We start from the raw sequence: 21,725 nt of genomic DNA, 5'->3' as shown, positions 1-21,725 counted from the left end.
ACCTTAGAATGTGGGTGGGCTTCGTTGCTGCTTTCGCCCACCGGATTGCTGGATGCCGATCGATAGGCTAGAGCATTTGAGAAAACTCCGCCGACCACGCACTTCACTTCACTCAACAACCTCGCCGCATTTGCTCAGAATGGCCGCGAAGAGGAAGGCGTGACCTGTGTTTTGGGTCTAAAACCACGAGTAGCACGTGTAGGTAAACCATCCCAGAAAGTTGCACTGGTGCCCCTCTTTCTCGAACAAAGCACTGCCACTTGAATTGATCGAGCCCGAGTCGACTTCAGCACGCAGTCTGCGCGGAAGCGCCGGCGCCGAGCTCCATCGCGGTGGGGCCAGCACAGACGAGTTGGAGGACGTTGACAACGAGAACGCTTGCGAGGAGCAGCTTATTGGCCATCTTGAGCTGGGGTGGTGAGGTTGTTGAGTGCAGTGCGCGGCCAGTGGAGAATTCGCAAATGCACTCGAGCTCGAACGCTACCAAGGCGGAGATGCATATCCATTTTTTTTACTTACACATCCATTCTATACAATCCAATCCCAGAGCGTAACAACGAGAAACCACCCACATTCTACGGCCACATCCAATGAGTAAAAGAAAAGCTCCAAGTTCTTGGCGTGCCAAACACTAACAGACCCAGTGACGACGAAAAGGGAACGCGGACGCCAGCTAGCAGTTGTGGCCCCAACACATCGCGACCACATAAGGTTTGTCCATTTCGTCAATTCGAGTCTGCCCTCCGAAATACAACGGGGCTGCTTCTCGTAACTCCACCACGGCGTACTCCGGTATTCCAACACCCCGCTTTAGTTTGCACCCGCACACGAGTAGATGCCAAACCACCCACACATCTGCGGTAAAGCTTCGCACAGCGCTCCATCTCATGCTTAGCGGCTGCGACTGCGACTACGAGGCCCAGACTGAGGGGGCTGAGGAGACCTGTCCAAACCATAAATCAAGCAAGACATACACAGGTCATTGAAGGCCACGACCAAACCTCTTTGACATACAAATTCGTACCAGCTGCGGTCGTTGCGCGGGCCCCGACGCGATCCGTGGCGCGACGACGACATCTCAGGACGACTGTAGCGACGGTACTCCTGCGGGGACTTGTCCATCCCCCGGCCCGAGTACTCGCGCGGCTCGCCCCGCGAGCGCGACTCGTAGTATCCAGACTGCTGCGAACGCGGCTGGAACTCGTTCACCTCATCCGGGCGGCCGTACGCGCGCTCACCGCCGTAGTCCCGCGAGCGCTCGCGCATGCCGGTGGCTTCCTCGCCTCTCCGCAGGCTGCTGCTGCTACAGTGACGACGGTAACGCGGCGGGGAGCCGCTCCGTCCGCGCTCCTCCGGGTCCTCGCGGCTGTGCCGAGACGAGTGGGGACGACTCGAGCGGTGGTGGTGGTGGCGCCGGTGGCCCGCGTCCTCGAACTCGTCTTCATATCTGCTGGACACGTGGTCCCTCCGCCCGGACTGCGAGTCGAACGAGTCGTAGCGCGCGCGACTGCCCCCGCCACGCTCCTCGTCCTCGTATCCATTGCCGTCGAAGCTGCCGCGGTTCATGCGACGCGGTCCGTCACCCTTGTTCCTACCCACCACAAACAAAGACAACAGTCAGCTCACACACCAGTAAAGCAAGCGCGCTCACACCAAGGAGCCACGTACTTGCGGAAGTTGTAGTCGGTGCGCAGGTGCTGGCCCGCCACGATAATCGTGGCGCTGTGGGCCTTCTGGGCCGAGGCCACGTCCGAGAAGTCCACGAAGGCGGACATGGGCGCGTCGGGCCGCGCCTGGGGCAGCACCTTGACGTTCTTGACCTCTCCGAACTGGGCGAAGGCCTGGTCCAGCTCGCTCATCTTGATGTGCGGCGGGATGTTGGCCACGAACAGGTTGGGCGACGCGTTCACGGGGAAGCGCGGGCTGTGCAGCAGCGGCGGCTGCTGCTGCTGGGGCTGGCCGGCGGGGGCCTGCAGGGGCGGCGGCGGGCCGTCGTAGCGGCGCTGCGTGCCGTGCGACACGGCGAATGCCACGCGCAGGCGGCGGCCGCCCAGCTCCTTGTCGTTCATCTCCTGCACCGCCAGCTCCGCGTCCTCCAGCTGCTCGTAGTGCACGAACGCGTAGCCTTTCTTGACGGCGCACTGCTCGATGGGTCCGAACTGCAGGGACGAAGGGGAAGACGAAGAGGAGGCTGAGTTAGAGGGGGGTATACAGAGGCTGGAGAGGGAAGGCTGCTGCCCTGCGTACCTTGCCGAACTCGGCCTCGACGTCGCGCTGCGTGAGCTCGTAGAAGAGGTTGCCCACGTAGAGCTTGGTCGATGCCATCGGGCCCTCCTCCACGTAGAGCTTGGTCGATGCCATCGGGCCCTCCTCCATGGCTGCCTGTAACGGAGGATTAGGATTAGATTAAGCTTGGATGGATCTTGACTTTTGGTTTTCGGCGAATCGGTGGTCGCCGCGACTTTTCATTCGCTGAAAGGCGCTTGGGCGAATCACAGCGCGGCAAGTGTGTAGCCATGAGCCACGAAAGGACACGATCAAAACTTGTCAAACGTGGCGGAGGAGAGGATATCATCTCGTCTAGTCGAAGTGGTAAACGCTCTTGTTGTTATATCAAACAGTTCAATGCAACGTCGAGTGGAACTTCTTGTTGGTCTGGGCTAGATCTTGCAGCGGCGTATGTGCGAACCGCTCGCCGTACTGGTCCGCGTACCGCTACAGTAGATCATCTCCGTGAACTTAGTGCATCCACCTTGGATACTTTCCCTCTCGTTGATATGTTACGGTTCGAGCAAATATGGAGCCGCAGTCTATTGAATTCAGATTTGAAGGTCTTTCCGCTGTCTGGTGAGCATTTTCCATGTCCAAAGCTGAAAGGCACTTCGATGAACAAACAGGGATAACAGCGTTTTCAGCGAATATCTGCATCGAGGGGTAAGCCTGTTTCGCGCATTTGTGCGGAGAGCTTCGCTTGGAGCGGGACTTGGACTGTATACTTAAAGCTCGCAGTTCGTAAGAACTGTGCTTGCCACCCCAGGCGAGTTTGTCATCAAACGACATTAAGCAACCTTCACGCTACACCAGGCAACATTAGTCTTAAGGTACACAAGTTGCGCACAACCCAGTCAGATTTCTCATCGTGCGGAGGCAGGCAAGCCATGCATACTGCTATTGCAGTCAAAAGAGTGGTTGATGGACCGCAATAACTACTAAATGTATGTAAAGCGTACTGCAATAGCAACTACAAAAAACACCGAACTGCAAATCAAGCGGCTTCTAAAGCTCGCGAACCAGTAGTTTGTCTAGAATCGCCAGGAATTTGTCAGCTGATGTTGTCGTGAACGCTCTGACCTGAGCGTTTTGATTCGTGGTGTTGGGGTTGTCCTCTGTGCACCATCATTCGACTACCCGATCTACTATCGAGCTTTGGGTCGATGGAGCAGTGAGGTGTCTTGAGACAAACGGGGTATTCGTTCCCGACATGGAGTTTTCCGCGGCTTGCGCTTCGGGTCAAGCCGGATGACAGAATCGGCGTGACCTGCGACGGCAGATGAACGGAGTGAGAACGGCGAGTTGGCGATTAGCCTGGAGGTGAATGCAGTTCCGCAGCAAGAACCCCTTTTCACTAATTTCAGTTTCTGCAAAAGTGTAGCCAACTTGGATCTTGAGCACGAAGCGACGCGACCGCCGGAGTGCACAACCGACTCGGTGGCAGTGAGTAGCGTGAGCACGCGACGAGCATCATGAGCGACAGCGCCCTGGAGTTCACAGCGGAGGAGAGCGACTGGGTTTTCGACTATGTGCTGAACCTGTTCCGCTCGCCGGCGTGGGAGCTGCCGGTCATGTGCTTCATCGATGACAACTGCGCCAGCTTCGACACGGGCGAGGAGAACAAGTTCATCTACACGGAGCTGCACACGCAGTTCCGCGAGTTGGTGGAGAACGTGCTGGGCTCGCACCTGGCCGAGATGGGGCTCACGGCCGCGGACTTTGCGTCTATCTGCGAGAAGCAGCGGGACAGCGAGCGAGCGGCGGGCGTATCCGTGTCCGACGGTGTGAGTGCTGACGTGGTGAACCAGATCCTAGCCATGGACGACTTCCTGAGCTTCAAGAAGCTCATGGTCAAGCGCAACTTGGAGCTGGAGCTTGAGGCCATCAAGGAGCTGCGTGAGGAGGTGACGGAGGACGAGCACGACCTCGAGGCGCAGTTCATGGAGCTCAGCGTGCTGTACAAGCAGGAGGAGATGGAGCAGGCGGAACTCGAGGCCGCGCTCGCCATGTCCATGAGTGTGCAGAGTGAGCAGCTTCGGCTCGCTTCGGTGGCTGCTAAGGTTGCGGAGGACAAGTACGCGAGCGCTGCGTCCGAGACGCGGCAGCTGTCGCCCGCCGAGGTGCAGCAGCAGATTCGCGAGAGCAAGAAGAAGGCCGAGGAGATCTGCAAGAAGAACAAGGAGTCGCTCGAGGAGAATCGCAACAAGCAGCGCGAGTGGCAGCAGGCAGCCGAGATCTCGGAGGAAGAGCTCAAGCGCCGTGAAGAGTATCTCCGCAAGCAGCGCGACCGCATTATTGAGAAGAAGAAACGCGAGCGCGAGGCGCAGTTGAAGGAATACCAGCAGGAGCAGAAGGCCACAGCTCCAGAGCCACCGGCGCAGCTCGTTGAGAAGCTGCAGAGCAACACTTCGGAGGAAGCCAAGAAGGCGGAGGAGGAAGAACGCCGGAATGCGTTGCGCATTGCTTTGGCCCGCCGGATGAAGCAGGATCTACTGGAGTCAGCTAACGCGGCAGCCTCCGAGCCCAGTCGCTCCGGAAGCTTCAAAGTGCACCAGGTACGCAGCAATACCTAGCAGACTTGAGGGCTTATGGTCAGTCTAACTCACTGCCAACCTTAACGTTTTGAAGGTGGTTGAACTGGATGAGAAGCTGCAGCGCGTGGAGGACCTACGTCGTCAGAGCCAGGAGCGTGAGAACAAGGTTCAGGCTAAGCTGGTACGTTGTCGATCTTGCATGATTTCAGGAAGGACAAGAGATAACCCCTGCCTGTTTCCTCCTGCATCAGAGAGCTGGTGTCTCCTCTTGAACGAAACGTGGCGCAATACCATCAGTGCAACGGCAACGTTGACGGCGATCCAAACCTCCGAAACATTAAATGGAATGTGCATGTCATTCTGCATTCAACGCATTTGCTTCTGCTCTGCTTTCGAGATTATTATCAACGCCGCAGCCTATATAATCCAAGTCAATCCTACTTCGAGTGGAACTTCTTGTTGGTCTTGGCCATGTCTTGCAGCAGCGGTGCGGGCGCGAACTGCTCGCCGTACTGGTCCGCGTAGCGCTGCATCATCTCCGTGAACTTGGTGCTGCCCACCTTGTCCACGTAGCGGAACGGGCCGCCGATGAAAGGCGGGAAGCCGATGCCGAACACGGCTCCGATGTCGCCCTCCGTCGGCGACTCGATGATGTCGTCCTGCACGCAGAGGACGGCCTCGTTCACGAAGCGCGAGATGAGGCGGTTGACCGTGTCCTCGTCGCTGAGCTTGAGATCGGTCTTCTGGAACTTCTTGACCAGGTTCATGGCGTCAGCGTTGATGGTCTTCTTGCCCTTCTTGCCCTTCGGAGGCTGCACGAAGAAGCCCTTGCCCGACTTCTTGCCCAGAAAGCCCTGGCCGATCATCTCTTCGAACAGCTTCGCGTCGCCGCCCTCCATGCGCACGCCCAGAGCCTTCGACAGCGTCTGGTTCACATGGTAGGCCACGTCCAGACCCACCTCGTCAGCCAGAGTGATGGGACCCACAGGCAAACCCCACTTGGTCATGAGCTTGTCGAGCTTCTCAGGCTCAACGCCGTCTCCGACCAGCGCCAGCGTCTCAGCAATGTAGGGTCCGAGGCAACGGTTCACGTAGAATCCGGGAACATCCTTCACCACGATAGCCGTCTTGCCCTGACGAAGTCCCAGGTCCACGGCCTTCGCAGCGGTGGCGTCGCTCGTGCCGGCATGGCGAATGATCTCCAGCAGCGGCATGCTCGGCACAGGCGAGAAGTAGTGCATGCCAATGACGTTCTCGGGACGCTTGCACGCCGACGCGATGTCCGCAATGGGCAGAGCCGACGTGTTTGTGGCGATCACACAGTCCTTCGACACGTAGTTCTCCAGGTCCGACAGCACCTTGTGCTTGAGCGCCAGGTCCTCGAAGACGGCCTCGATGGCGAGATCCGCCTTCTTGATGTGCGTCTTCCACACCTCGTCCTCATCAGACAGAGGCACCACGTTGGCCATGACGGCGTCGCGGTCGTAGATCGTCATGCGCTTGCGCTTCACCTTCTGGTCCAAGTTGTTGCGCACGTAGTCTTCGCCCTTGGCGGCAGCTGCGGCGTCGCGATCCTTCAGCAGCACGCGCACACCCTTCGCGGCCGACACCTGAGCGATACCCGCTCCCATGAGACCCGCGCCAACCACAGCCATGGTCTCAACAGGCTTCGCGGGCTTGCCGTAGCGGTTCTTCTTGAGCGCGGTCTGTCCGAAGAAGATGCTCATGAGTGCCTTGGCCTCGCTGGTCATGCCGAGCTTAGCGAAGTTGGCCGCCTCGACCTCCAGGCCCTTGGTTAGTCCCTGCTCCACTCCAGCCTGAGCAGCCTCCAAGATCAACTTGGGGGCGGGGTAGTGTCCTCCCGTCTTCTTCTCCACCATCTCCCCGGCCTTGTTGAACACAACCTGGCGCAGTGGGGTGTCCTCCAAGATGCGGTTGACGAGCCCCTTGCTCTTCTTCTTGGGCTTCAAGCTGCCCGCAGCCAGTTGCTGGGCCGCCGAGATGGCCGCGTTCTCCAGAGCGTACGGGTCGGCCACTTGGTTCACGAGCCCCATCTTCAGCGCCTTGTCCGGCTTGATGTTCTTGCCCGTGAGCATCATGTCCAGCGCCGCCTGGATGCCCACGAGCTTGGGCAGACGCTGGGTGCCTCCAGCGCCCGGCAGCAGCCCCAGCATCACCTCGGGCAGCGCCAGCTGCGTCTTCATGCTCTGCGAGGCCACGCGGTAGTGGCAGGCGAGCGCCACCTCGAGGCCTCCGCCCATGCAGGAGCCCTCGATGGCCGCCACGAATGGCTTCTTGGAGCTGGCCAGGCGGTTCATGAAGCTCTGGCCGGCGCTGGACATGGCGCGCATCTCCTCCTCTGTCTGGCATGCCTGCAGCTCGGCGATGTCGGCGCCGGCGATGAACACGCCCGGCTTGGCCGAGATGAGCACCACCGACTTGATGTTGGGGTCGCTCTCCACCGCGTCCAGCATGCTCGTCATCTCGGCCGTCATCTTGGACGAGATGGTGTTCACCTTGGCCGCCTTGTCGTCCAGCCGCACGATGGCCACGCCGTTGGGGCGCGTCTCCATCGTCAGGAACGCGCCCGAGCTGGCGGCGGCGCTGCTGTTGGACACCGCGCGCACGGACGCCATGCGCGCCGAGAGCGCGGCGCGACGCAGGATGGAGCTCGTCTGCAGCACCATCGCGCACGCAACAGAGAGAGGAAGGGACGAGAAGACGTTGCTTGCTTTGCTTGCGCGCTCGCCGCAGGATTCGAAAGTGCTGAAAGATCTGCCCCCAGGCACATGTACGCCCTTTGCCGAGGCTTCGACGGGATTCCGACGTGAAGTGAGGCATTTCAGCCAATGGGAGGACGAGGATAAGACCACTTCAACGTGGCTCTCTTGTGTGTAGCAACGTGAGGTTGTGCAGCTCTATTCCTCCTCTTTCTCTCTTTACTCCGTCTTGGGCTTCTGGAGCGAACTGAGCAGCGGCTGCTGGTACATGACCGGGATGGCGTTCTCCTCGGGGGCGACGCCGTCCTCGCCCGAGGACTCGTCGCTGGCCAGACATGTGGTGTCGCCGCCCAACGCCTCCAGAAACTGCCGCAGCTCCGAGAAGTACTTGTCGCCTCCGCGCAGCCACGAGTCGTTGTGCGTGCCGCCGGGCACGGGGTACCACACCGCGCGCTGGCTGGAGGTGGCGAGAGCGCGCAGCTGCTGCATGTGCGAGTGAGGCACCAGCTCGTCCTGCATGCCCGCGATGAAGAGGATCGGCTGCTTGATCTTCTGGATGCCCTTCGCGCTGTTCCAGTCCATCCGCAGCACGAGCGGCTTGACGTACGTCAGGAACGGCATCAGCACGTCCACAATGGCGGAAATGCTCAGGAACGTGTTCTCCAGAACGACGGCCGCCACCTGACAAGCAGCCAATCTGTGAGTGATACCACCGCCTCATTACAATGCGTTCTATCACACACGTACTTTAGAAGGCTCCTTCTCGGCGAGGTGGACAGACACAGCGCCACCCAGAGACCGGCCGAACACCACGAGCTTCGACGTGTCGATGTCCGTCCGAGCATATATGGCGTCCAACGCAGCCTGTCAGTCAGAGCATCCCAGAGCGCCATCCCACTCGTTCTCAATAACCACAACCTTGTGTCAAGCTCACTGCATCGCCACGCACCTCAGCATCTAGCTTCAGCCCTTGTTCAGTCGGTTCCCCTTCGCTGTGGCCAAACCCTCGGTAGTCCACCAGCAGCACGTTCACCCCGACCTTCCGGAACAGCTGCACGGCGTTCGGGAGACGGTAACCAATATCTACAGCACACCAGCACACGGTCAGAAGTCCGAACAGAGCAGCAATACATTGCTAAAGCTTGCGACGGACTCACTCCCGGCGTTGCCGTGGAAGAAGATGAGCGTCGGGCGGATGTTGTGGTCCTTCTGCTTCATGAGCCACGCGTTGATCCTCACGCCGTCCTTGCACGGGATCATCAGGTCCTCATAGTCGATCCCAAACTCCCCGGGGTGTCGGTATCCTGTTGGTTGGAGAGCACAAAGCGTCAGCCTTACAGGGCTGGACAAGCAGGGGATTGACCGGCCACTTGCGCACCGGGAGGGTTGTCCTCGGTGAACTTGGAGGCGCCAGGAATCGTCGGGAAGTAGAGCAGCCGCTCCTGGTACATGTACAGCAGGAAGAGCGCGCCCACGCAGAGCGTGCCGCCCGTGTAGACCGCGCCGAGCAGCCACGACGTGAAGCTGGAGCTCTCAGTCATCACGTCGGGCTCGGATTAGGATTGACTTGGCTCCAGTATACTTGGAATCACCGATGTGGTGGACATAATGTAGCCATCCAAGCTTGAAGTCAATGCAAGAAGTTTTGGTGCATTTGAGTTTAATTGTTTGGGAGGTCGGGCGACGAGATTTTGGACGGTATAAATCGGTGCAAAGGGGACAAATGAGGACCGTGAATGCAATAATCCTGCCGCCCGGCCCCACTCAGTTGACGCCCGCCGCTCTACAGGATGGAGCACTTCCAAGACCGCTTGTTGCCCTTGGGGTTCTGCTGGTTGGTGATCACACATCGAATGGCCTCATCGAACACCGACTTTAGACCCTTCTGCGTCAGCGCAGAGCACTCCATGTATTTGTACGCGCCCAGCTCGGTCTTGAGCGTCTCACCCTGAAGAAAATACCAAGCTGTTAGTTGAGCGTCTCCACCCTCTCACCTTCACTGGAGCCACGCACATCTTCCTTCGTAATCGGAGCTAGCTTCTTCTCCCGGAGCTTCTCGAGCGTATCCTCGTCGTCACGCAGATCCGACTTGGTTCCCACCAGAATAAAGGGCACGCCGGGGGCGTGGTGGCGGATCTCGGGCAGCCACTTGAGCTTGACGTTCTCAAATGAGGCGCGACTGCACAGCAAACCAAAATGCACATGGGTCAGCCCCACCACTGCCGCCATGTAATAATCCCCCTCCGGTAGCGCTAGTAGACGCCGCACCTGACGACTGAGAAGCAGATGAGGAAGACGTCCGTCTGCGGGTAGCTGAGCGGACGCAGCCGGTCGTAGTCTTCCTGGCCTGCCGTATCCCAGAGCCCCAAGTTGATCGGCCGGTTGTCCACCATCACATTGGCGCTGTAGTTGTCGAAGACCGTGGGGATGTACTCGCCCGGGAACGTGTTGGTCGTGTACGAGATGAGCACGCACGTCTTACCCACGGCGCCGTCGCTGGTGTCATGGGAGTTCACGCTGTCAGTGACCAGCCGCGCAGCCAGCCCAACAAGATACTTTACTTTATCTCTTTAGTACGCACCCGACGACGACACACTTCATGTTCTGCATGTTGGACATCTTGCGGCTGCTTGTAGTTTTGTAGCAGTGTTAGTGGCGGGCGGAGGTGAGGACGGCGGGGCCTGCGAGACGGAGGCCCAGGAGTGTTGTGAAGGGGCTGCGAGTGCCCCATGCAGCCGTTAGCCGTTGTGGCGCGTTCCAGCTTGAATTCAGAGCCAAAAATAGAAGCGAAAGCCGCATACTGAAACCAAGTCAAGTGCCACTACGTTCGGACGACCAGCAAGCGGTCATGGCCAGGAAGCGCTGGGCGGAAGCAGGAATATGCACCTGGCGACTGGGGTCAGTTTGGTTTCGGTGGACGGCGCACGCATGTGGGTAGACCACCAGTGAGGACAAGAACAAGAAAAGAGGGAGCGCACTTTCACCTCTTGTGGTTCCAATCTACTTGCTACTCGGTGTCTAGCGCACTTCATTAAACTTGATCTCTGCAGACATCAGAGACAAGGTCACAGCAAGTCAGAGAACGCTGCGGTATCAGGGACACCTTGCAACGACCATGCGAGCACGAACCCAGCGACCCCGTGTACTGCTCGAGCTGGTCCACCATGTCCTCCAGCTCCGAGAGCTCCTCATCGATGTCGTCGATGATGTTCATCTTCTCCTCGTTCGCAGATGCTACAACAGACAGCAGCAGCAGCAACAGCAGCAGCAGCAACGGTTAGACAACTTGCACACCTCGTCCGCGGCGAATGTATCAGCTACAACGCCACCAAAACCATGCGTGCACTGAGTGCGTTGGTTACCTCTCGCCTCCAGGACCTTGGACAACTTGCCAATGCTCTTGGCCTCGCGCTTCATGCCCTTGTACTTGGCGTTGATGTTGTTCACGACCGTCTCCATCAGCTGCATCGACTCCAGCGAGCCTGCGCCAGAGACCAGAAGCAGCAGTACATGTAGCAGCAGCAGTACATGTAGCAGCAGCAGTTTGACTTCAGAGTGCTGCTTCGACGCCTCCGCTCATTCTGGCAATGCACAATCTTTTGCCTCGGACTCACCGCCGAGTTGGGCTCCCACATACGCCGTCACGTTCTCGCACACGCGCTGCGAGAGCTGCCGCAGCTCGTCGACCTCGGCCTTCTCCATGCTCGACTGCGGGGCCGACTTCGCAACTTTGACCTGCCTTCTGGCATCGAATGAAATACTAGAGGCTCTCACAAGTCGCAGATCTGCGATGTGTGAGAGTGCAACAGATTGAAGCTTAATCATAAATTAACGTTACTTCTTTTTTTGCTGTTGGTTTTGCTAGCGTTCATGGTACTTGCTTCACATTGAGTCGCTTCGCTTGAGCTGGAGGCTCTCATAGCGTGGAGGCGCTGATTCGACGGCGCTGCTGCGCGGATTGCGGCGTGGTGAGAGGTTGAAGCGCGGCGAGGACTCGGACGCCGCCGTCGGGGATAGCGAAAAGTTGGAGCGGAAGTCATCCCGCGCCTTGGGAGTTGGCGACTGCTTGCTCCAGGGCACCACGATCCACTCGACAGCGGGCAGCTTGAGGAAGTCGCGGACGTGCGGCTCCGCCGAGAGAGGAATCTCCTGGTCGAGGACGCCCTGGAAGCTCAGCCGGAGCGCGCGCTCGAGGAAGAGCTGCAGATACGCAGCTCGGCGCTCCAGGAAGCTTGCAGATAAATAGCGGAAGAAGGTTTTCGGCGGGAGCAGCCTGCGGATCTGCAGCGAAGACACCTTCTCCTCCAGTGTCACGGCCAGCTGGTCGAACTCGGAGTAGCGGCGGTCGACAGTGGACACTTGCAGCTCGCCGTTCGCGTAGAACAGCACGCTGATAGCATACTTGGCGACGCCGTCCATGACGGTGACGCTGGAAATCTCGACTGTGAACGCTCCGTCATTCGGTGTTTCGTCAAACCAATAGCAGGGGTCCACGAAACGCACACACTTGCCAGCACCCGACCGATGCATGCTGTTCGTCCTCATCAAGGGACCAAAGTCGCCACAAGTGTTGCCGTTGTCGTAGGCGCGACCGAACATGCGCGCGAGCGCTTCGTCCCGCGGAGACTTCTTCGTGCTGTACCATTTCCCGTAGAAGCTGGCATCCGAGGACATGCTCACGTCGATGTCGAGCCAGGCACTGGGCAGAACGGGGCGATTGCCGCCATCTTGGCCCTCGATTCGGGCGTCACACGAGCTGGTCGCGACGATCGTCTGCTCTCCAAAGCCAAGCGCGAGGCCCAGAAAGTCCCGTATCCGAACATTGCTCGACACGGGCTCCTTGAGCGCCACGAGCCCGTTGAAGCCGATCTCGGTGATCTGCATCACGAAGCTCAGGAACTTGATCACTTCTTCGCCGTACGCGTCGAGATCCCGCTGTCTGCGCGCTGTGATGAGGCGTGTCCCGTGCGTGGGCATCTTGTCGGCCAGGCGGTGTCCTAGATACTGGAGCGAGAGCGCTTCCGTCAGCTGCACGATCTCCTGCTGCGTGCGCTCAACGTACGAGACGTAGTACTGCCGCTTGGAGGCCGGCTTGATGCGCGAGCCGTCGCAAATGGACCTGGCGCAGCAGCACATGACTGCGATGCGGAAGCAGATCTCGCCGTTGTCCTGGAAGACCGAGGCCATCTTGATGGTGAAGTCACCCGGAGACGCGAACGCTGGCGACCACGAGTTGGGCTGGCAGAAGACGCGTGTCAGGCCTTCGTGCATTTCCGGGATCTCGATCTCGTCCAGGTCGACGCTGGGCAGCGCTGGCAGCGCGAGGCTCCTGCTCTTCCGCACTTTATTCGTCTTCAAGTCCGGTGTGCGCATGATCTCCATCAGAGCCGACGGCGCTGCGTCGTTCAGCGGCTCGGACTGCTCCAGAGGCCGCACCTGAGCCACGAGGTTGTCGTAGTTGCGCATCGCTCGCTCCAGTTGAGTCGTAGCTTGGGCTTGATGGACTGGAGGCCGCAGGTCGGAGCACGACGCCCGCTTTTCCAGGAAAGTCTCGTACGCGAGGCGCTTGGTGGGCGGCGCCACTGTGGACGGCATCTTGAGTGCCGTCGGCGTCGAGGGCGACGCGCCGCTGCCGCAGGACAAGGACAGCATGGTCCGAGTCGCGTCCACACGCACAGGCACAGAGCCCACCTGGAAGTTGAGTAAAAGGAGAAGTGTCTGGGCAACGGGGCGACGAGAAGTTCGAGAAAGTCCGCCACACCCAGCCACAGCTCACAAGAGCCAACGGGTATGTATAGCCCACGCGCGGATCAACAAGCAAGTTCTACCGACCTAATAAAGGCACGGTATAGCACTGGCCAACTGAGCGTTCCAACATGAGACCGGGCCGGCAAGATCCACCTCGAATATTTCACCGCGACAACCGCCTCGGGCACAATACAAAGTGGGGGTCGAGACCTTCACTAGCGCCTCACAACGAAAGCAAACCCACCGACAGCATGTCGTATGTCCTACAGCAAGTCCGGACGCAGTCAAGGTCCTTGACTCAAGGTAGCGAGACCTAAAATGCTTCCTGCATGGGTGCGACTCAGGAGCTTCTTGCGGCGCCCCCGCCGCTTCGCTTCGAGTCGAGCGCGTGTCATTCCGTGATCTGCCGCGCAAGAGGAAGAAGACGTAAACGACATCGCCATGGCCTGCTCGTGCTCCGGCCTCATCTCGCTCATCGTGCTGTTTGCGGCCGTGGTGCTCAATATCGTGGCCTTCTCGCTGCCGCTCTGGACCACAAGCACGACCGTGAACGAGTCGCTGCAGAGCACAGTGGACAGCTCCGACTTCGCCGCGGGCGTCTGGGGCTTCTGCACGGACGTAGAGTTCTCGTCGGCCAGCGACGGCGCCAACGCCAGCGCGTCCTTCGACCACTGCTACCTCTTCCACACGTCCTCCAAGTACGACGTGACGGAGCTGGACTCGGACCTCATGTCCAACTTCTCGGACTACAGCGTGTGCGATGGCTACAGTCGCGCCGGGGACGAGAGCGACGCCACGCAGCTCGCGTTCGCCGCGGCACTGGCCACCACCGCCGGCATGGACGCCACGCAGTTCGACAAGTTCCTCCACAAGTCGTGCGGAGCTCTGGGAAGCGCCACGCTGGCCTTCGGAGGCATCAGCATGAGCGCGGGCGCACTGTCCTTCGTGGCGCTCGCGCTCGGTATCACGTGCTGCAAGCGCCGCTCCATCTTCGTGCTGGGCGGCAAAGTTTTCGTGGGCATCGCACTCATATCGACGGTGCTCACGTTCGCGCTGTGGATCCCGCAGGCGCACCCGCTCGGCAAGGCGGACGACGTGACGCTCAACGGATCCTTCATCCTCAGCGTCATTAGCGCCGTGCTCTACATGATCGCTTCCGGACTCGTGGCGCGCCATGCCGGCATCAAGGGATAAGGTCAACCGGGCATCAAGGCTCTCGTAGGATCAGTAGTGTAGGGACAAGATGGCTTCAACATGAAAATGTAGCCATATCGGCGCCCTTTCTATTTTCTAGGATCGCGATCTTCCAGCACTTTTGACCACAAACAGACCAAGAGCAAAGAGCTGTTGATGGCGATGGCGACGCCTCGCATGCTTGCAAGCGTGTTGCTCTGTGTGGCGTATTGCTGCGTTGCTGTTGCTGGCGCCTCGACTCTGGAGCATGCCGGAGGTGTGAACGCTCCGCCCCCTGTGCAGCAGGAGGAGCTGCTCAAGGGGCTGCAGATGGTCTACCCGGAGCCGGACGCAGTGTACAGGTCCCCGCTGGCATTCCGCTTCAGACTGGTCACGCAGTCGGACTTCAGCGAGCTGATGGAGACGTACGCTGGTCGCCGGTGGCTGTGTCTGCAGCTGGACGGCAGCTGGCGTCGGTGCATCCCCATTGAGAGCGGGACGCTAATCCAAGAGGCCATCGACGTTGGCAACCACACGGCGCGCCTTGTGCTCTTTGACTCGCCGACGACAGAGACGGGGAAGCACTTGATGCAGTCAGAGTTGGTGGCCTTCACGATCCTAAGCACTGAGGATTTCACCGCTGTACTAAAGCAACAACGCCTGGATGATCTCGCGCTCTACGGAGCTCAGACTGGCGAAGAAGACATGGGCGTTGTGGAATGGTACCGCCTGAGGAAACAAGGACAGAGTGGCGGCAACGGAAAAGACTCAGCCTATGTCACACATGAGGTCGATGCTGCCACTGGCGACTCTCGACCTGTTGACGACATCAAGACGGAACCAGCGCACAACAGCCCCACGGACCCCCCGCTCGTGGTTATCGGAGTCAAGACCCGAGTCATCGACGGGTTCCCATTCCGACAGGCTATTCGTCAGACATGGGCTAGCAAGGAGAGTCTACCAAACAGTTTACGCGTTCTTTTTGCGGCCTGTCGCGTTCCAGCGGATGCAAACGAAGAAACTCGTGAAGCGATCGCGTACGAGCAGAAGAAATTCGGCGACCTGCTTACAGATGCACTGGACTGTGAGGACTCGTACGCAACTCTGCCTGATAAAGTCAAGGAGTTCCTCCATTTTGTTGGAACTGACCACGTACTACGTCGCTCTGGGTACGTGATGATCGCCGACGACGACGTGTATGTGCGCGCTCGAGACTTGGCAGAGCAACTGGCAGCGTTGGGTCCTCTACACGATTTATATGCTGGTCACGTGAAGCAAGGCAACTCTTTCGTCCCGGAGAGAGACCCGCAGCGTCGGTACTACCTGCCAGAGTCTGTCTACCCTCTGGACGAGTTCCCCCCATTCGCGTGGGGTCCTCATTACCTCATGTCGATGGACGTTGTCGAGTTCATCGCGGACAATCGCGAAGAGCTGCAGGGGCTTGGGCCACTCGACGATGTGACCATAGCACTCTGGCTGCTCGCGATCCAAGTCCACCCGCAGCACCTCGACCTATTCAATAATCTCCGCGAGACTCCGTGCTTGGACGACCTGCTAGCATACGCGGACTTGGGGCCGTTCGCAATACGCGTTATTCACAGCAACTTGCAGGCAGGACGCAACTTCTGCCACGGGTTCAACGCACATACGTGGGATAAAGATGGCTTGAGGTGATCAGCAATTCGTACACTCTAAGAACGAGACGATGGATACGAGTTGTCGTGCAAACGTTTGCATATCGAGGACAGGCTACGAATGAAGTGAATGCAAAGTATGCGATTGCTCCGATCTCAGTTATCGGACTACTGCACTGCAGCTGTCGTCCCCACTCAGTAATTTGCGATTCATTCACGCCTTGAACGTTACCATTTAGCGTTGAGCATATTCTTGCCAGGATCTCGGCACATGAACGGACCGAACCTGGAAGTTCAGACGCGTTTGGGCGCAGAGCCTCCGCAAGTATTCATTTAATTGCCCATGACGCGGAAAATACTGTACCTTGATACCAGCATGAGTTGACGCCGATATCGTGGTAGTGATATGAAGTTCACTCGGTCGCTCCAACTCAATCAGTGATATCTCTACCTGCAGATGTTCCCCAGAAAATGGCAGCGCCCGAAGAATACCTCGTGCTGGTTCGTCATCATTCAGCCCCATCCAGACGTATCGATCAAAGCCATGACAGAAGCCACGCGGAGCTACTACATTCGCGTGGATCAAGCAAATAGCCGACGCCGATAAATCGCTCAAAGTCCTTGCAAGGCCCTGACCTTAGATGCTGGAGACCAGTGAGATGCATCGGGTGCACTTGTCTCGCCAGCATCCAGAGGGCAACGGAGATATCGTCCATTCCTCCCAAATCCCGCAGTCTTCGGCGATTTTTCGACACAAATTGCACGTTGTCCATGGACAAGAAGAAGTTAGCTCCAAGCGCGAACGGAGGCAACTTGCTGATTGGATACTGCGCTTTCGTGAGGTAGTGAGGAGACTCGGGGTTCCGAGTTGGTGGAGTTTTGCGGGCATTTTCGATCTCGCGGACGCGGCCTGCATAGAATCGCTCTTGAGGGCCCAGTTCTTTCAGCAATTCAAGGTAGATGTCATCGTCAGCCACCATGGCGTACTGCGCGTTCGAGTATCGCGTCGCCACTAGGTGAAGAAACTCTTTTGATTTGTCTGCCAAGCGGACGTACGCATCGTCGCAATCCAACTCGTCGGTTAACAGATCAGCGTAGACTTGCTTCTCGAGCTCGATTGATTCCCAGATCCGACATAGTTTCGCTTCTTCCAGCGACGGACTGGCGACAGCATGCGGCCGACAGCCCAGGAAAATCACCTTCACTCCCTGAGGCAGCGAAGATTGGCTCGCCCACGTCTCTCGGATAGCCTGTCGAAGCGGGAAGCGAGAAATAACCGCCGTTTTTACACCAACAACCAGAAAGAGCTCTGCCGTCTCATTCGCCGTTGTTGTGCGGTCTCCCATTCCACGGCGATCCTGCTCAATTCTTTGTAGAATGTCGCGGTCCGGTCGTCTATGCTGGGAATGGGCCCAATCCACAAGCGACAGCCGATACCCCGCTCGATGCTTTTTGTGATCCTGGTCGATTTCTCTGCTAACACGCGCAATCAATTCCGTTTCGTCGACCAGCATGAAGGAGATTGGGTCGGACACACTTTTCACTTCGCCCTCGTCACCTCCAGGTCGTTTGAGGTACACGCGTGCTGTGCACTTGCCGACGTAGTGGTATTCGAGGCCGGGCTCGCCCACTTTGGAGCAGAAAATCGTGACAGCATTCACTTCAACGCAGAAACTGGCGTTCGCGTACTGGGCGCTGAAAAGCTTTTCCCCGCCAGGCTGCACGTGGATTTGCACTCGAAACACCACAGGGGACATCTCGATCGCTCCGTCAGTCGGATAAATGAGACTGATTCCTCGAACGGGATCGCTGTGGCTGTCGATAAGGTTGGCTCAGCATTCAGTGGCACTTGGATTCCGTCCCCAACCAGCGGATCGGTGAGACGAGATGCCGCGCGAATGTGGAGCAAGAGGAGAGCAACAACCGCGAGGAACAGCTTCATCTGGGGCTCGACAAGAAGATCTTTTCGCGGATCTTTGATCAGCAAAAACGTTCTAGTATTTATGACCCCATCTGACTGCAGCAAAAAGCAACGCAAGGTTGGATGTAGCCATGTAAAATGTAGCCATAACAATCGACCACCGAAAGATCGCTTTTGACACGCGTGACGGACGATCGCAATGCGCGAAGTGGCGGCCTTCGTTGTGGCTCTTGTGGCCTGCATCTGCTGCTCGTCAGGCAAGGAGCAGTGGGTGTCGGATATGAGAGGCGTAAGTAGCAACGACCCGCTCAGTGGATTGCAACGAGGGGGTAAAGAGGATCCGGTTAGGTCTCTAGAGATCATGTACCCCCTCAATGGAGCTACGGAGACTTCGCCCTTCCGACTGGCCTCGGTGGTCAATATCCGGGATGGCGGGGCTGACCTGTACAGCGAGCTGTACGCTGACATGAGCATTTGCTTCGAGTCGAGAAGCGTGACGTTTATTTGCGCCTCGGTGGGCGATCGTTGGGACAAGAGGCAAGATTGGCCGTCTGGCAACTACACTATACAGGCCTACTTCACGCACATCGACGAGGAAGGAAAGCCCAAAGGCGAGCGGTACTGGACGTCGCAGCCGATTACGTTTACTGTTGTCAGCAATGATCAGTTTGACGCACGCACTGCAGACTATGTGCGCTCAAGACAAGGGAAGTACCGGGCTGGATTTGATCTTTCTTTAACGGAGTGGGCTTCCGAGCAACAGCGACGCCGACCTCAAGAAATACTCCAAAGACTCGAGGAAGATCGTGTGGGTCTTCAATCTGGAGCAGCTACGGATGATGAGGAAGAGTTGGTGCTTTTGATTGGAGTCAAGACAGCGGTGAACACGAATTTTGCACTTCGACAGGCGGTTAGAGAAACTTGGGCCAGAAAGGACGCTTTGCATCGCGGCCTTAAAGTGTTTTTTGTGGGATGTCGTCCGATATCGTTTGTCGCCGATGCTTCTATTCCCGAGACACCGGAACGCAGGCGCCTCCGAGAAGCTGTCGAACTGGAGAAGTTGGTGTATGGGGATCTGCTTACGGACGAGCTCGACTGCAACGACTCTTACCTGGAATTATCGGACAAGGTGAAGGAGTTCTTACACGTTGCAGCGACGCAGTTCTCGCGTGCTCAATTTGTGATGCTCGCTGACGATGACGTCTACATTCGAGCGGACAAACTGCTCGAGTATCTGAAAAGCATTGGCCCGCAGACTCGATACTTCAGTGGGCAGGTGCCATCGGTGCAACATGTTCGAAAAGATAGGCCCAACAGAGACACCAGTTTGCGCTATTCCTTGCCCAAGGAACTGTATCCGCTCTCAGAGCTTCCTCCGATGGCAATGGGCGCGTACTTCTTCCTCTCAATGGACTGTGCGAAGTTTGTCTCCAAGAATCGACGTCGCCTCCGCGGCCTTAACGGAATCGACGACATCACGGTACCGCTCTGGATGCTGGTAATCCAAGTGCACGTCCAGCACTTGCCGTGGCTGGGCTACTTACGCGCAGAACCATGCAGCGATAACTTTGTGGCATTTGGGGACTTGTCCCCACTGGCACTTCGAGAAGTTCACAACAACTTGCAAGAGCAACGCCGCTTCTGCCACGGATTCGACCGAAAATTGTGGCTCAAAGCATCGGGCGACGCGAAGGAAGATGGATTGCTCCGCGTGTTGCCTACTTATCCAGAGCGCCTACAGTTTGAGTTTGGCATTGTGAACGCTGACAATCCTGACCTGCTCCAGATCACAACGACTATTTCAACGCCTTCCCACGCTGGGATCAAAGTGTCGTACTCTCCGTCCAGTGAAACGTTTTCAGCCTACTCGTGCCGGGTATGCGCTGAGGCTCGTTTAAGCTTCCCCAGCGCGGTTAACGCCACTGCTTGTACACAGATCGGCAAAATGGTCGAGTCGAAGCTTCACAGTTTTCGTGGAGGGTCAGAGACTCTACCACACAAACAAGCCAATGTGTAGCACTTTGGTACAGAAACTATATTAAAGTCCACAGCTACTCTCACGTTGTTTTTCTTCTTCTTCCCCTTCTTCATCTTGTCCACAACTGAAAAGAAAAAACAAACAAGCAAACTGTTCTAAAATATCTCAATCCGCGCCACGCCTTTCAACACCGCGTCCGCTTTGGTCCTACTGGAACTGCAAAGAGACATGGAAACGCCCCGTAGACCGTTGATAAGCTTATCGCTGGTGGCTCAGGATTATGAGTGTGGATTTCCAGCGGATAGTCGAATTGCACCGTCGGTGAAATGTTGGGTTAAACAGCCCTGACCTGCGTCACTCTGACAGTCAGAATCTACGTAAAGTTTGCAAAATTTTCACTGCTATCTACTCAATTGGCCGCAGAGGATGTTAAGCCCTGCGTGGCCAGAATTTCTAGCGGGGAGAGCGCCTTATATTCGTTCGACGCCGTGCGATCGAAGTCGTCGCAAAACTCATTCCCACGGAGAAGGTTTGTGTGAATCGCTCGAATGCCCAGCGGCGACAACTCGGCAAATGAGATTAAGGTGTTTTTGCACGCCTGAGTCGTGAGATGCGCGAACGTCTGGGTATGTTTCAAACGAACTTGCATCGTCAAGAGCCACAGCGCCACGCTCACGTCGTCCAGTCCGCTCATTCCTCGCAGTCGCCAATAGTTCTTTGAAATAAAGCGAGTACAATCCATTGAAATGACGTGGTGGGCCCCAAACGCGTACGGCAGAAGCTGACTCATGGGATATTGCTCCATTGGCAGATAGTTTTTGTGAAATTCCTCTCGAACGGGGGTCGACGCTCTGCTGAATACCGAATTCCACGCCTGACCCAAGTATACGCGCTTCGTGCTATCCAATCCGTCGAGCAACTTCACCAGTTTATCGACCCGTAGATAAATATCATCATCTGCGATCATCACGTACGAAGTTTGAGGGAAATTTATCGCTGCAAAGTGGTAAAACTTCGTCACCTTGTCGGGAAGGAGCTCATACGCGTCTTGGCAGTCCAGCTCCTCCGTCAGCAAGTCGCCGTATGCTGCCTTCTCTAGCGCAACCGCATCTCTGAAGAGCTGTCGATGTCTCTCATCGTCGATACCAAGCATGTTGGGATTGCAACCAAGAAACAAAACCTTGACTTTGGACAGAGGCGCTTGTCTCCCCCAAGTTTCTCGAATAGCCTGGCGACGAGGGAAGTTTGACAGAACGGCAGTCTTGACCCCAATTACAAGCTGCACGTCGTCAGCCTCTCCACTTGACGAGGCCTTATCGGCCTTATCCCCTGTATCTTGTTGCTGCTGCGCCCACGTCAGGATATCCCAGTCTCTGGGCAACTCGAGCTCCTCTTGTCTTCGCTGCACCACTTCCTTACTGTATTCGTCAAATTCGTCAGTACTCACGATGGCAAATGTCGCGGCCTCCGTCAAATGGCGATGCGCGCCATGGTCCATGTCGTCTGTAATGAAGGCTCGAACAGTGTGGTGGCCTTGCGGGAGCTCGTCGAACACGATATCGGAATCAAGGACCGGGTTGCACTTGGTTTCCACGTCTTGAATCTCGATGCACGCCAGCATCCCCGCGTAGTGCGCCGAGAACGACTCGATGCTTTTGACGCTCATATGGCACGAGACTTTCAGAGGCAGCGCCACCACCGAGCCGTTCGTAGGATGGTTGATGAGGAACTTGAGAATCGGGTCCT

General features: G+C 57.4%; 12 protein-coding genes across 12 annotated transcripts; 4 read left to right on the top strand and 8 right to left on the bottom strand.

Moving 5' to 3' along the window:
• Window positions 1-675: 675 nt before the first annotated feature.
• Window positions 676-2,376, bottom strand: PHYSODRAFT_361940 (hypothetical protein; the record flags this gene model as incomplete). Its single annotated transcript, XM_009536854.1, has 4 exons — window positions 676-943; window positions 1,015-1,591; window positions 1,669-2,159; window positions 2,248-2,376. 4 exons carry the CDS (start codon window positions 2,374-2,376, stop codon window positions 911-913), a joined length of 1,230 nt encoding a protein of 409 aa, XP_009535149.1. The 3' UTR covers window positions 676-910.
• Window positions 2,377-3,743: 1,367 nt separating this feature from the next.
• PHYSODRAFT_521495 (hypothetical protein) lies at window positions 3,744-4,844 on the top strand (the record flags this gene model as incomplete). The annotated part of the gene is made up of 1 exon (XM_009536853.1): window positions 3,744-4,844. One exon carries the CDS (start codon window positions 3,744-3,746, stop codon window positions 4,842-4,844), a length of 1,101 nt encoding a protein of 366 aa, XP_009535148.1.
• A 300-nt stretch (window positions 4,845-5,144) lies between these two features.
• PHYSODRAFT_355849 (hypothetical protein) lies at window positions 5,145-6,456 on the bottom strand. Its single transcript, XM_009536852.1, has one exon. The coding sequence runs from the start codon at window positions 6,434-6,436 to the stop codon at window positions 5,243-5,245; it is 1,194 nt and encodes a 397-aa protein (XP_009535147.1). The 5' UTR covers window positions 6,437-6,456; the 3' UTR covers window positions 5,145-5,242.
• A 1,288-nt stretch (window positions 6,457-7,744) lies between these two features.
• PHYSODRAFT_522052 (hypothetical protein) lies at window positions 7,745-9,066 on the bottom strand (the record flags this gene model as incomplete). The annotated part of the gene is made up of 5 exons (XM_009536851.1): window positions 7,745-8,206; window positions 8,273-8,389; window positions 8,475-8,608; window positions 8,683-8,829; window positions 8,904-9,066. The coding sequence occupies 5 exons, from the start codon at window positions 9,064-9,066 to the stop codon at window positions 7,745-7,747; spliced, it is 1,023 nt and encodes a 340-aa protein (XP_009535146.1).
• Window positions 9,067-9,308: 242 nt separating this feature from the next.
• Window positions 9,309-10,135, bottom strand: PHYSODRAFT_522739 (hypothetical protein; the record flags this gene model as incomplete). The annotated part of the gene is made up of 4 exons (XM_009536850.1): window positions 9,309-9,473; window positions 9,539-9,704; window positions 9,794-10,021; window positions 10,107-10,135. The coding sequence occupies 4 exons, from the start codon at window positions 10,133-10,135 to the stop codon at window positions 9,309-9,311; spliced, it is 588 nt and encodes a 195-aa protein (XP_009535145.1).
• A 408-nt stretch (window positions 10,136-10,543) lies between these two features.
• PHYSODRAFT_338950 (hypothetical protein) lies at window positions 10,544-11,227 on the bottom strand (the record flags this gene model as incomplete). Its single annotated transcript, XM_009536849.1, has 4 exons — window positions 10,544-10,569; window positions 10,655-10,759; window positions 10,888-11,007; window positions 11,140-11,227. The coding sequence occupies 4 exons, from the start codon at window positions 11,225-11,227 to the stop codon at window positions 10,544-10,546; spliced, it is 339 nt and encodes a 112-aa protein (XP_009535144.1).
• A 470-nt stretch (window positions 11,228-11,697) lies between these two features.
• PHYSODRAFT_318577 (hypothetical protein) lies at window positions 11,698-12,712 on the bottom strand (the record flags this gene model as incomplete). Its single annotated transcript, XM_009536848.1, has 2 exons — window positions 11,698-11,739; window positions 11,822-12,712. The coding sequence occupies 2 exons, from the start codon at window positions 12,710-12,712 to the stop codon at window positions 11,698-11,700; spliced, it is 933 nt and encodes a 310-aa protein (XP_009535143.1).
• Window positions 12,713-13,714: 1,002 nt separating this feature from the next.
• PHYSODRAFT_523409 (hypothetical protein) lies at window positions 13,715-14,467 on the top strand (the record flags this gene model as incomplete). The annotated part of the gene is made up of 1 exon (XM_009536847.1): window positions 13,715-14,467. One exon carries the CDS (start codon window positions 13,715-13,717, stop codon window positions 14,465-14,467), a length of 753 nt encoding a protein of 250 aa, XP_009535142.1.
• A 162-nt stretch (window positions 14,468-14,629) lies between these two features.
• PHYSODRAFT_338947 (hypothetical protein) lies at window positions 14,630-16,120 on the top strand (the record flags this gene model as incomplete). Its single annotated transcript, XM_009536846.1, has 1 exon — window positions 14,630-16,120. The coding sequence occupies one exon, from the start codon at window positions 14,630-14,632 to the stop codon at window positions 16,118-16,120; it is 1,491 nt and encodes a 496-aa protein (XP_009535141.1).
• Window positions 16,121-17,000: 880 nt separating this feature from the next.
• On the bottom strand, window positions 17,001-17,891 carry PHYSODRAFT_388774 (hypothetical protein; the record flags this gene model as incomplete). Its single annotated transcript, XM_009536845.1, has 1 exon — window positions 17,001-17,891. A coding segment is annotated over one exon (891 nt), but the record flags the coding sequence as incomplete, so codon positions are not given.
• A 750-nt stretch (window positions 17,892-18,641) lies between these two features.
• On the top strand, window positions 18,642-19,676 carry PHYSODRAFT_420330 (hypothetical protein; the record flags this gene model as incomplete). The annotated part of the gene is made up of 1 exon (XM_009536844.1): window positions 18,642-19,676. A coding segment is annotated over one exon (1,035 nt), but the record flags the coding sequence as incomplete, so codon positions are not given.
• Window positions 19,677-20,388: 712 nt separating this feature from the next.
• Window positions 20,389-21,477, bottom strand: PHYSODRAFT_318573 (hypothetical protein; the record flags this gene model as incomplete). Its single annotated transcript, XM_009536843.1, has 1 exon — window positions 20,389-21,477. One exon carries the CDS (start codon window positions 21,475-21,477, stop codon window positions 20,389-20,391), a length of 1,089 nt encoding a protein of 362 aa, XP_009535138.1.
• Between the last annotated feature and the right edge of the window lie 248 nt (window positions 21,478-21,725).

This window comes from Phytophthora sojae (genome assembly GCF_000149755.1).
Source record: "Phytophthora sojae unplaced genomic scaffold PHYSOscaffold_9, whole genome shotgun sequence".
Classification (NCBI taxonomy): domain Eukaryota; phylum Oomycota; class Peronosporomycetes; order Peronosporales; family Peronosporaceae; genus Phytophthora; species Phytophthora sojae.
The sequence above is the reverse complement of the archived record's forward strand: the minus strand, read 5'-3'. Positions and strand labels throughout refer to the sequence as shown.

Excerpts from the sequence above, each read along its gene's own strand:
- PHYSODRAFT_355849 (XM_009536852.1), bottom strand. The coding sequence starts at position 6,436 with ATGGGAGCGGGTATCGCTCAGGTGTCGGCCGCGAAGGGTGTGCGCGTG.